This window comes from Rhipicephalus microplus, chromosome 2 (genome assembly GCF_043290135.1).
Source record: "Rhipicephalus microplus isolate Deutch F79 chromosome 2, USDA_Rmic, whole genome shotgun sequence".
In the NCBI taxonomy this organism is placed as follows: Eukaryota; Metazoa; Arthropoda; class Arachnida; order Ixodida; family Ixodidae; genus Rhipicephalus; species Rhipicephalus microplus.
The window spans coordinates 249,304,898-249,318,224 of record NC_134701.1 but is presented as its reverse complement, the minus strand read 5'-3'; the positions used below and the strand labels follow the sequence as shown (position 1 = coordinate 249,318,224).

The following is a 13,327-nucleotide window of genomic DNA, read 5'->3' as shown; positions in this document are numbered from 1 at the left end:
CGAGTCTACTACATTTGAAACAGTGTTGCTCTGTGATCGTCGGCTTGTCCGCAGTCAGACGTTTCTTATACGTTAATCTGATCTATTATTGCGGTCACTTGTAATTTTGTGTTGACACATTTTCAGTTGCATTTCATCGTTTCAACCATGACCGTTATCACAGGCTGTACCAACAGAAGTGTTGCATCGCTAGTCATGTGGGCCAAGCTCCCATGGCCAGAATGGAGGAAAGGAGATGTTAGAATGGAGAAAAAAAAAGAAAAAAAAGAAGTAACGAAAGCGAAATAGCAAGCCAGGTGCACACATGCCAAGCTTGGCTTGTCCCTATTTTCTCAATAAGGAAAGAGCTACCGTATCTTTAGAGATTTTTTGTAACTGGAGGTCATATTCAGCTCAGTCTAGGTTCCCCTGATTAGAAAGGCTGCAGCAGACTTGGCAAAGCAATCCAAGAAAAGATTTTTCTAAATGAGAGTCCCATAGCACTCAGAATGTCACTAATAGTTAATAAACAGGCAATGCGATTGCAATGAATGCATTATGAACAGTTAACCTAATACTGTTATTCAATATGATGCTGCACACCTTGCGTGGCATGTCTCCAAGTACAGACTCCAAGTCGAGGTCAACAGGGTCTCTTTTACCGGGGGTCTTGTCTTCCTTGAGGACGACGCGACCATCTCCCGTCACTTCTCCAACGATGCAAACGGGGCAACGCTCTCGCGCTGCGATGCGCAGCAGTACGTCCTTGTCCTCTGGCCGAACCAGAATGGCATCGCTCTCCTGGTACTCTGCACCCCACAGCTCCATAGTGGTGATGGTAGGGTCACCAAGCTGAAAGTTCTTGGTCCAGATGACAGCTCCGGCAGGCTCTACTATCTCTTTCAGCACATTGCCTGTCATGTACAAAAACATGTGCTCAGCTTTTTTTCCATGTTCGTTGCCACAGTTCTCAAGCTTCATCATCACAGTTGTCAAACAAGAGGCATTTTGTGAGCAGAGCAGGAAAAAGTTGGCACCTCTTCCTGAGGAACAAGTAAGATCTGCGGATGACATATGTATCTCTGCACATCATGCAGCAAACATTCAAGTGGAAGTTATGAGGTTTAATATATTGAAAGTGTATTATAAAAGGCACGGTAGTGAGGAGCTCCTAATTCTAACCACCTGGAGTTCTCTAATGTGTACCCATACCTAAATGCACATTTTTTTACATTTCATTCTAACCTGATCACTCCTGTTATCCTGCTATTGCTATCAACCAGCCGCTAAAATATATCCTTGCCAAATGAATGAGAAATAAATAAACAAACAAAAAACTTGGACCATCTCCCCGAAGGGAACACTTGGGATGCGAAGCAGCGGCGTTTCGCATGGGTGGAGTCGCTGGTTGAACGGCGCTAACACAGATGCTGCAGTGAGCACTGGAAGATTCGTTTGAAGCGATGGCTGGCATAGGTCTAGTAGGTGATGCATAAAGAAAAGTTTCAACGTGTACGTTAGGCACGCGTCAGGTTTATTGTGCGTTGCGGGCGCCGCAGCAAACGTGCAGCAGGCAAGGAAGAGAGTGACGTCAGAGCGCACTGCGAGAGGAGTGCGACGTCAACGTGCTGCAGCGGTGTGACCTACTTGGCACTGTGCCAACACCTGCGGTGCGTTCGTTCAAAGAGACAGAGTTACACAAGCTAGTCAAAGAGCTGCCTCGCATCTAAAAGCTCAGACCAACCATTTCCTCCTGCACCCTGGTCGTGAATGCTCCTTATAGGGTTCTTGGCAGCCCCTCGCTCCACACAAGCTCGCACTAGGCGGTGCAACTTTTGTTCCATCTCAGCATCTCCACGCTGCACAGCGCCGAAGTCTAGTTCTGCCTCTTGGTCTCCCTGAACAGTCACAGAGGAAGCAGCACCACCACCAACACCGATGCGGTACACGGGACCACCGATCTTGACCACGAGCATGCCTGCAAGGACAGAGCATATTGGCTCGACTCATGAAATACTGCATGATGATTGTTACGCCACTGAAGTAGAAATTTGCAAGGCTGTTATGCAATCTATGATTATTACCTCTCAAAGAAGTGCGAGCGTATGGAAAACTAGAAAGGTGTCAGATCTGCCAGTAAATGCGACGCTGGTGAGTTCTGTTATCACAAGTTTACCTTTGGGGCTATAGAGCATAAAGAACTTGGTCATTCCACAATCGTAAATTACAATTTCAAGCAATTGAAGGGACACTAAACAGAAAAAAGAGTTTTCTCATATTGGTAAACAACTCTTTTAGAGTTTCAAATCACCATGCTTGCCGGGAGAAGATGCTTGGTAAGAGAGAAAGCACTCAAAAAGAAAATTTGGGTGGCAGCGCCACCTTGAGATTCCCACAAGAAACGCTGTGACGTCATAGATTCTGACTGCATCTTCCAAGTCCTAAACAGTTCCTGCTCAGTAAAACTGTAAGTACAGTGTCCTCTCAGGGGGCCATAGACTTAACATACCATGTTTTCATAATAATCAGTGAGCCGATAAGGCCAAAATACAAGAAATTCTCTTCGAAATTCATGATGTCCCATTTGGCAATTACAGCTTGTAATTTCAAAATTAAACATTGACCATAGTTTTCTCCTCTTTTGGTGATATTCACTATGTTAAAGTCCTTATTGTACAATATATCAACCTCAGCTGATACAATGTTTCACTTTAGTGTCCCAGACAAATAATGAGTGTCCAACATTATTACCAGCAGGAATATGGTTTCTTGACTCAAAATTTTGATGCAGCTGCTCAATTCAACAGGCAGGAAGTATAGTGGACGTCATTAATTTGTAACATTGCAAAGTTAGTCGATATTTGTGAACTTGCCCTTTTCAGGCTTGTCCTTGGTGATCTGATCGCTGTCAATGCTGCCAATCCCACCGGAGAACATGATGGGCTTGATCCATTCCCGCCGTTCCCCACCAGGTAGCACCATTCCGAAGGAACGAGAGAAACCAGAGAGCACAGGCTCGCCAAACTTGTTGCCGTAGTCGGATGCTCCGTTACTGGCCTCCACGGCGACTTCCAAGGGTGGGGCAAAGTTGTTGGGGTACTCCTGGGGTTCTTCCCAGGGTAGATCGTATCCTGGATGGACAGAAGTTGTAGAAACATTCTATATATTACAAAAGTGTTAGTGAAAATCAGTAGCTGTAAAAAACAAAAAAAGTTGCAGCATGCCCCTAAATCAATATTAAGATAAAGTAGTCAAAATACTGTTTGCTCCTCATTTTTCTAAAGGTATAGACAAAACAGGCACCTGACTTTTCCAAATGAAATCCCAAAAAATATTTTTCAGTCATTTTGCTTCCGATTTATCATGATAAGATTCAATCAGACTAGTCTAAACTCACCGCAGTTAACTTGTTTTAACTATTATACATTATGGAAGTTAAGTACAGAGAGAAAAAAACAGCAAAAATCATTTCAAATTGTAAAGCCCACTTCAATTAATTCAGGTGTAATAACACAACCAGAACTAACTTTTAAATTATTAGATCATACATAATATTACTAGAGTCTAAAAGGAATAGACACTTCAAAGATGATCAAACAAGAAGACAATTAAGATTAAGTGATGCCAAACTGAAAGTAGATACATGCTTATGGGATGTTAACATGAACTAACAGACAATGATGCCAATGAAAGTATTGGGGGTGTTAATATAGTAATTGTAATGTAAATGTGAAGAAAGACAAGTGGACAGAAAGATAACTTGCTGCATTCATGAACTAAACCTGCAACTTTTGCATAAAGAATCCATCGCTCTACCAACTAAGCTACAGCCACGGTCATTCATTGTCCATTTTAGGGGGTATATACAGGGTGTCCCACATAACTTGAGCCAAGAATTTGAAAGTGAAAGGCACTTCAGTGGCGAATTGAACCAAACGCATACTACTCGCACTAGCCTGTAGGTACTCAGGCTATTTTTTATTTCTTCCCATAATGTTTGATTAATAATTCCTAATTACCTATTTTTTTAATTATGGGCTAGAAACTCTAAATATGACCACTGAGATGCAGAACACTTTCAGAAACTACCGACTAAATTGTTTCCTGTACGATAGGTCTAGCGCTGTTATTTTTTCTGCGTTGTAAAGAATGTCTATAGAAGCACTACAGCAGTGTGCTCGCTATCCGTCACACGGCTTCTTTTCACATTTCCTATAGCAGCACTATAGCAGTGCGCTCGCGATCTGTCACACGGCTTCTTTTCACATTTCACAGGCTTTCTTTACAATGTGGAAAAAATAACAGTGCGAGACGTATCGTACAGGAAACAATTTAGTCGGTGGTTTCTGAAAGTGTTCTACATCTCAGTGTTCATATTTTGGGTTTCCAGCCCATAACTAAAAGACTAGGGAATTAAGAATTATTAATTAATTAATATGGCAAGAAATATAAAATAGTCTGAGTACCTACAGGCTAGTGCGAGTAGTACGCGTTTGCTTCAATTTGCCACTGAAGTGTCTTTCATATTCAAATTCTTGGCGCAAATTATGTGGGACACCCTGTATATGCATTTTAAACCTAAAAGTCTTAGCCAGCGCTACTAGCAGTCATGACAGTGAGTGTGGAACACTGAATTTCTGCTTGTTGGCGTCACATAGCATGTGATCTTATAACATGCTCGCAGCTGACCAATAACCCCTTGCATATTAAGTAAAGGGATCCAGTCTGCCAGAATGAGACACTCACTATGAATGAAGGAAAGTGGAAATTTAAGGGCTTGTCTTTCTTTGTTACACAAAATGTTAATATCAACTCGCAGACAATGATACCAATGAAAATACAGGGGGTGTCATTAGTAGTAATTTTAATGTGAACGTGAGGAAAGAAAAGTAAACGAAAAGATAACTAGCAGTGACCGACACTGAAAAAAAAAAAAAACGAGTTCCTAAATTTCTACCTCTTTCCTTCATTCATAGCGAGGGTTTCGTTAAGGCACTCGAAGGAGCACTTACACAAAATTTCCAAGGCGAGATGATGAGAGACAGATTTATATCCAAAAAACGGTCGGAAGGGGAAGATGGATGCTTGTAATAAAAAATCCGTAAACAGGGGTTGTGTCAAGCCAGCGTTCCGACAAGCAGACTTGTCCTCTTCAAGGCTGGAACAGAACTTATTTCTTTAGCACTAGCGTGTCTACACTTTGTGCCCTCTTCTTCATCCTAGCAAAGGAGGGGGGGGAGGGGCAACATTTAATACGCAGATGAGAGAGAGCGGAGAGGATGGGTGCTGTGACGAATTCTATGAGTGAAAAAGAACAGGTATTCTATGAATAAAAAGAAAATAAGGAAGCGGAGGGGAGGTGAGAATGCACATGAGTCCCCGAGTCCCGGTTGTTTGTTAACTTCTGACAACCGGTACTCAGAAGTGCACTGGCTGTCAGTGCGATGTCCACTTGCATCACAGTTTTGCCTGGTCACATGACCATCTGTGTTTACTTTGCCACCATAACTGTTCCTGCCTAGCTTTGTGCTCTTTGAAGCCAAAACTGCAACTGGACGCTCTAGAAATAAATAACCATCGTGCACTCACGCAAATGATGTTTCCTGTTGTGAAGTGGGTCGTAAGCTACCCATTGCGACAAGAAAAAAAAAAAAAAACAAGGCACAAACATGTTTGTGTCAGTGCTCATTTGATGCGTTCAGGTAATATGCGAAGGATTACTGGTCAACAGCAAGCACGTTATAAGATCGCATGCTGCGTGATGCCAACAAGCAGACAAAAAGTGTTTCACACTCGCCGTCATGACTACTAGTCGTGCTGACTGACATTTCCAGGTTTAAAATGCACATATATACCCCATAAAGTGGACGGGGTATGGCCGCCGCTATAGCTTGGTTGGCACGTAATTCGGAGGTCGCAGGTTTCCTCCCTGCCGGCCGCAAGTTACCTTGTCGTTCACTTTTCTTTCTTCACATTTGCCTGTTTGTTATATTAACACTGTGTGTACAACATATAAAAGTTATCACGTAAAAATTTTCGCTTTCCTTCATGCTTGCAAGAAAGAATAAAAGAAGTAACAGTATATGATGAAGATGTTCAACAAAATGATGGTCTTATCTACAAAGAAATCATAACATTATGTTACATACAACCCATTTGGCATGGGCATTTTACAAGCAAAAATAAATTGTTCAAAAAATACATATATATTTCTCTACATCATTGCCAGTTTCCTGGAAGCTGTTCTGCACATAGTCTCAGCCCAGTATTCGACAGAAAAGGTGAAAGTATTACTTTTCGTCAGCAGCTGAAACATCCCATTGATATACACTGACCAGGAATGTGAAGATTGCCAAAGCAATATCCGGCTGTGGCTGCAATCTCATGTGCTCCACGGCCAGCGGCGTGAACGTCACGAATCCGTCCACCAGTTCCTGTAGTGGCTCCACTGAACGGCGCAACCCCTGGAAGAAGATATAATTGCATCACATAAGACGAATCATGTTTAAAACCTACATAAAGTAAAGCACTGCGTGAATAAACTTTAGTGTAGTTGGATGTTTTTTGTCCAAGCTTTGATCTAAACATCTCGAGAATGACTATGCTCTTTTTTTTTTTTCATGATCACATCTGATGCCTCTCCTATTCCTGTAAATAAACTGTAAGATTACGCCATGTCTAACTAGCAATAAGTTATATACACATGCAGTTAAAAAGAAAGGTTGGCAGAAAATATTTTCACAAATCAATTAAAGCAGCAGCATTTCTTCCTTAAGTGACAGTTCAGTGGTTTCAGTAGTTATTTTCAATTGTCACTCAATAACTGGCACACAGGTGTCATCATGTGAGCCAATTATGTGCATTAAAACACAAAAATAAACACCGAAAGTAATATCTCCATTTCTGTAGTGATTATTAATTATCAATTGGTTTTATGATACACCCACAAATGAAGCTTTGTTCCACAGTGTATAAGCATGCAACTAATAAATTTTGCTCTATAGGATAACATACATATGACAATTTTGCGCTACAGGTATTAAAGCAAAAGATGGTGACATACGTTATGCTTCATCCCTGGTTCATTAACTAAACGACTTCATTAATATAAAGTTGAGCTGACTTTAGGGCTTCTATCTGCACTTGAATTACGTGAGCAAAAAAAGTTCACGGTGAGCTGATATGTCTAAACAAACTTGTACATTCAAAATTTAGTTACTATCTTTGTTACAACCAAGCATGTAACCAGAGTGAAGATGTGTACCTCCCCCCCCCCTCCCCCACCTCCTAATTCAAGTGGCACACCCCCAGCCCACACGGCCACTGCCCCCCTTCCTACACATTCCTAAAGCACAACATAAAAATAGAATTGGAACATTTTTGTTTCTATATTCTGATATTTCTGTCAAAATCTTGATGCACTGCTGTAAAAAACAACTAAGTTATACCCTTTTAAAAATATACGATTCAGAGCTTGCATTCTGCCTGTGCAATGCATCATACTTTATTGAACAGTTCAACTGCATATCTGTATGTGCGACTCTCTTGGTGCTTATTTTTAGCAATCGTTTCATCCGAGTAATTAGAGTATTTTATAAAAAGGTGCATATCTAGTAGCACATTAATAATAGTAGCATAAATAACAAATTACAGTGTGTGAAGTCTTAAAATTCTCAGCCTATACTAATAGCTTTCTTTAAGTTCATAATGATTATATGAGTGACAAGAGGTTTTAAAGAAGGTAATTGCACTCTTTATATGTTAATCATCCCAACGAAACCCGCAGCCTTCAAATAATGCGTTTGACACAGTTTTTCCGTTTTTGCTGAAATGAGCTACGGTGGTGGTTCCAGTAGTTCATACGAGACGACCACTTCCGTTGTAGCTCAGTTGGTTAACGCCGGGTGTGGTATCCGAGGTAGCAGGTTCAGCCCCTGTCGGAGGTAAGTTGTCATTTTGCGTCCACTTTACTTACTTCAAACTTATATTGCAATTGCTGCAATACGGCTTAAATAGTACAATTAACATGGTGCCCCCCCCTACCCCCACACTTTAATTAGCACGGAAAAATTACCTAGGATATGTGCCTGGTTGCCATCAGCAAGCTGTCTCCTCCTCAATGAACTATCATGTTCATGTTTAATATTAATAAAAATAGAAATACACTCTAACCTCATTATAAAACAGTTGCCTCTTACAAGAAAATAAGTTTGTTAAATCCGAAAATTTGTTATAAAAGTTATTCCTAACACTGTATCTATATCAAGACTATCTTTTCATTTGCTTTGTTATAACAGATATTTTGTTATATCCATATTTATTATATTGAGGTTTGAGTGTAATTGAATGGAAAATATTTTCCGAGATGAGTTTACTCTGCCATGATATCCTTATGTATACAGAAACAGCTCCATAGCCAAGTGTGAAGTTAAACAAAGGCTGATGAAATATTTTAATTTTGTAAATTTAATTGTCTCCATGGCACTCCTACGGACATCGACACTAGCTCGACGACAAGCCACAGTACTAATCCTGATGATTTCATGTCACAGTATGCCCGTCCGAGTCTGCAGGTTGGATGCAAAAGGGGTACTTGCCCTCCTCGAGCCCCACCAGCACTTGCCCTCACCCAGTTCTCCCCCCTTCCCCCGGTCACAATGAAACACTCGTTTGCACCTCCCAAGAGAAAATCCTGCCGACGATCATGAGTCTGGCCAGCCTTACTTTTGATGGCGTCAACTACCAAAGCTTCCAAAATGGCAGCTTGTGCGTCGCCAACAGAGTCACGGTACGGAGTGGCCGTGGAAATGTCACAATATTTGCGCGGGCACACAACGAGAAGCTCGTACCATGTTGTGACGTTTGGGTACGGTAAAAATGAAAACTGGCTTTTAAAAGATACTGTAATTACCTTTTTAGGGTGCACTCAAGCCTAGCAGTGGATTTCTTAGGCTCTTGACAGCTTGTCCGTTCAATCATCACAGAAAAACAACTAAAGTTTTGTGTTAGTACACCTTTAAAACAACAATCTATTAGTGAACTTACCTGTCGGAAAATTGTGTGTTTCTGCAGTGAATATGATGTGACGATGTGCATTGAAAACCTTGAATGCACTGCCTGTTGTGGTGTCTTTAGGCTGCAGTGCCCTGACTTGATATCCTCGAATGGCACTGCACAAAGCACACAATCGTGTATCATTCCTCCAACATTGCTTCAGTAATATGCTTAAAGGGGTGATGCTACTCGAAAAAAAGCTTCTTTGATCTGTAGCCTAGGGTAATGAAAGTTTTGCTGTTTACGTATGTTTTTACGCTGGTTTCAATCATGTAATAAGTTTTACAGTTAGTTGCATAGTTTTTGTTTTGTGCCATGACAATGTGCAAAATATAACTCTTCTTGAAGAAAAACTTTTCCTGCCACAAGACTTTTCTGGTTATGAGCCATTAATAGCTAATATTGCTCCGAATTAACTGTAGAATGCAAATTACTAACAAGAAACCATCTATAAGATAATTTTAATCAACAAGAAAAATATTATATGAGAAGCCTTAAAATGCTCAGTTCATACGAGTTGCTTACTTTAAGCTTATAACGATTATATGAGTGACAACGGGTTATAAAGAAGATAATTGCACTCTTTACATGTTAATCATACCAATCTCGCGATCACAAGTGCCAAAAACATGATGTCTAAACTCAAAACGTTGCCGATAATAGCATATTGAGAAAGATGCATTTTAAACAGGTATAAAAGATCATCTATGTGGCAAAGATATGCTTTTTAAAATGGTTCCGAAGCTCTTGTGATAGGAGAAATCATTTTAATAAGTATATCTTAGCCGAATAGATAAGCTTTCACCAAAGCTACGTGCTCAAAATATCGAGCATGTGGCTTTGGTAAGCTACTCGTGCTAAATGCAATGGAAAGCAGCCAGGTGATAGTTTCCTGGGGAATGCATACAGTGAGCTCTTTTTAGTTTTTAATAGCCATCTTGTGCTTTTTAAGAGCTATTTTAATCTACTTCAATTTCAACTACAACCTTGATTTTTTTTTGTCCCAGAAGAAGAGAAACAATGGGTCTAAAAGATGCATCCGTTCATCAGCATGTGTCATGGCGTTCAGCACACCTTTTTTTTTTCACATCGTGTGTGATCCTGAGTGCACACAAGGACACGTGGCGGCATTCCATAGCGTTCACGGTAACTATGCTGCTTGGGGTGCTCAAATCAGCCAATGGCCCTGGACTTAGAATTCATAGAGCGGTTATTTGGGTTCACGGCATCATTTTCTAAGAAAAGAGAATTATTTTGAGATGACAATGAGAATTAATTGTAAATTCGAGGCTGTGTGCTGTGCCATATTATTTAGCTCATGTGTTCTTAGGAGCCTTGACTACCGATTTTAAGCATTTGCTAACCACGCTGCAAAAGTGTTGCAGGGCCTTTTTAAGTGCAGTGCTTCAGTAGAGTGTTTAAAGTACTAATTTGAATAGCACGTTGATTTATACATCAATATTCCATAAATGTGGGCTTTCAGGTTTAATTTTACCTCTGTAAGTTCTTTAAAGCATGCACTTAATTCTAAGTGTATGAGTGTTTTTGCATTTCTCTCTCTTTGAAGTCTGGCCATTGCAGCTCAAAATTTAACACATGACCTTGTGAACATAGCGAGAACAAAACCACCGAGATGTTTCTGGCAGTTAGTACTTGGTAATATTTCAGATGGCTTCGGCTTGGAACTGAAATACCTGCGCTACGAAGAGACAATGATGCTGTGTTTGAGAAGACGTCAGCCAACAAGTTACCTGCTATTGTCCGAGAACTTGATGACATTGTTGTCGTTGCTGGTGTTCTGGGTGGCCGTAATGAGCGAGAACAGCGAGTGCGGCACTTCTTTCCCATCCACCACCAGTCGGCCCTTGAAGAACCAGTGCCGGCTGTGCTCGCTGCGTGTGTCAAATACAGAAGCACTTTCACTAACACATGTCGGTGCTTAAAAGCTCTCAGTGTCACACGCGAAATATCAATGCACGTTCTGCGAAACAAAAAGGTAGCGCTGCACTCACACAGCATGAGGTACTTGTTGTCCGTGCTTCAGTAATTTATTTCACCATCGCTTTGCCAATGGAAGTTTTTATAGTATAGTTTCATACGCTCTCAAGGCAGCCGAAATGTATAAACGTTGTCACCGTAACGACAGACGTAAAAAGTGGTTGCAATAAAGTAATCCTATGCAGAAAATAGGTGCAGGTAATTCTTCTCTATACTCCTTTTCCTAAAAAAATAATGAAATAAAATTACATTGTAAACAAAATTATAAATGTCATACCTGTTGGACTGGGCCAAGTCGAAGCACTCAACAGTGGTTGGATTCCTCCTGAGCTTGTTCTTGAACAAATCCGTGTAGAAATCCAAGTCCCAGTTATCAAATGACAGGCCTGGCAATGAAAAAATTGGCATTTATTAGTTAAAATTCATTAGTCACCATTACATACTTCCTTAGTGATTGGTACAACTACACTCACAAGAACTAACGTGAAAAAGCAATCAAATTTTCGTTAGCACTTCGTGTGTCTTTCGCCGTATATTTGTTTGCATTACCTAACGCAACACTTTCCCATAATGCACAACAGACTTGTTCGAACCGCTGCTTTGTCATATTTTGAAGTAAGCCTCACTGGAGAACAGTGACATCCCATAGTTTAAAACCACGCTGCACGCATGTTAAGCAAGAAATACAGTCGAACCTCATCAGTATCTAGCCAGAAATTTTTTCAAGAAAACGGGAAGGGGGGGGGGGGGGGGGGTTCAATCATATTATGTTTGTGCATACATTTGTATGTGCGCACATATGTATAAGCAAGCAAAATTGAAAAACATTTTGGGGGAGGGAGCAACCCACTTCCTTGGCTATGCTCAATAACCTGATTGATATAACTCTGCAAAATAAGTTTTGTGAGATAACATGCTTTTTCCCTTCTTTTCTCAACCAGCATCCCACAGGAGCAACGAATCTTCGAATCTACATACAATTAATGCAAATTCTTTTTTTGCCAAAAATAGGTAAAAGCAGAAATGAGATTTCACTAATATTTCTGAAACTCATAGCTTTATGTTCTGGTGTACCAACCTAAATACAGCTCCATACTCGCAGCAATGAACAAGATTTCGAATTTCATAGCAAGTGCTAAGTTGAGTGAGGAAACTAGCACTGACTTTTTTTAACCTTCCTGAAAGCTTTCCCAACATCAAAAAGAAGGAAGGTCAGCATGAATTGACAAGGTATTTTAATATTGTTGAATAAATCGTTAAATAAAAGTACTTTGCAGAGCTTTCTATGGATAATAATAGTTTTGCATTTTATGCTTTTCTATATGGTTTCTGAGAAAGCTGTCTCTTGATGGTTTTAGCTATGAAACGATTGTTATTAAATGCTTCATCTAGGCAATTAGGCATTGCATTGTTAATAAATAATGAACTACATTTAGGAGACAATATTTCAATGTCCACAATTCGCAAGGAGCAAGAAAATCAAACCGATATTTTTGTCTTTGTACTTTGTCACGTGTTACCGAATCTCAACTGGTGGCAATTAGACGGGCCTATTTGCATCAATGAGAGTGTTATTCAACCATAAAGCGCGGCAAGCCTTTTGTGTGCGCTTTAATCACCGTGGCTTTAATGTATTAAAAATAGTGTGCGTTGCACCTAGTTCAGCGCTAACTCGTTCCAGGGCTTTCCTTCCATGCTGAAGTATGTCCACCTCTTCCCAGGAGTGAGTGCTAGCGGGCAGCTCGAACGTTGTCACAGGTGTCAGGTAGCGGGTCTCTGTCATGCGATCATGCAGCACATCCACTACCTGGTCACAAAAGAATCATCTGCTTACATTTAAACTGCAAGTTATTTGGCCATCAGGATACTGGCATTATCTAGAGCAAGTTTTTACCGATTTGTGTCTTTGTATATCGGGCACAACAAAATTAACAGAAGGCATTGACCCGGTGCCTTTCATTTTAACTGCCTATATTATGGCACCTCATACAAAATCGATTGTTGACACAAAGCAGCACAAGTTCTGCCTGTGATTAAAAAACTTTTTACTTCATTTAAACTAGATAAAGCAATAAAGCACTCTAGAACTGCCTGATATGCATCATAGAAATGGAGCTGGCTTCACTTAGAGCAAAATACAGCACTCAAGAGTGCACTATCTAATAAATTGTCATGTTATCTATTGTGCACAGCATAGATAATACACATGAAGAAAATAGGGGGCTATTATAGATAAGAAGATGCCAAATAAAATAGGTGAATTAAGCCACCTGTGCTTCTTGTCCCTCTGTAAAGA

General features: G+C 40.4%; 1 protein-coding gene across 3 annotated transcripts in view; it reads right to left on the bottom strand.

Moving 5' to 3' along the window:
- Pfas (phosphoribosylformylglycinamidine synthase) overlaps nucleotides 1–13,327 on the bottom strand; it is a 36,656-nt gene that overhangs the window by 16,110 nt on the left and 7,219 nt on the right. For all 3 annotated transcript variants that reach the window (XM_037421240.2, XM_037421241.2, XM_037421239.2), the window contains exons 4-11: nucleotides 12,688–12,838; nucleotides 11,309–11,417; nucleotides 10,785–10,925; nucleotides 9,025–9,149; nucleotides 6,315–6,443; nucleotides 2,853–3,110; nucleotides 1,724–1,957; nucleotides 583–893 (exon numbers count right to left, since the gene is read on the bottom strand). In XM_037421240.2, coding sequence (XP_037277137.2) covers nucleotides 583–893; nucleotides 1,724–1,957; nucleotides 2,853–3,110; nucleotides 6,315–6,443; nucleotides 9,025–9,149; nucleotides 10,785–10,925; nucleotides 11,309–11,417; nucleotides 12,688–12,838 — 1,458 coding nt within the window. The remainder of the gene's footprint in view (nucleotides 1–582; nucleotides 894–1,723; nucleotides 1,958–2,852; nucleotides 3,111–6,314; nucleotides 6,444–9,024; nucleotides 9,150–10,784; nucleotides 10,926–11,308; nucleotides 11,418–12,687; nucleotides 12,839–13,327) is intronic.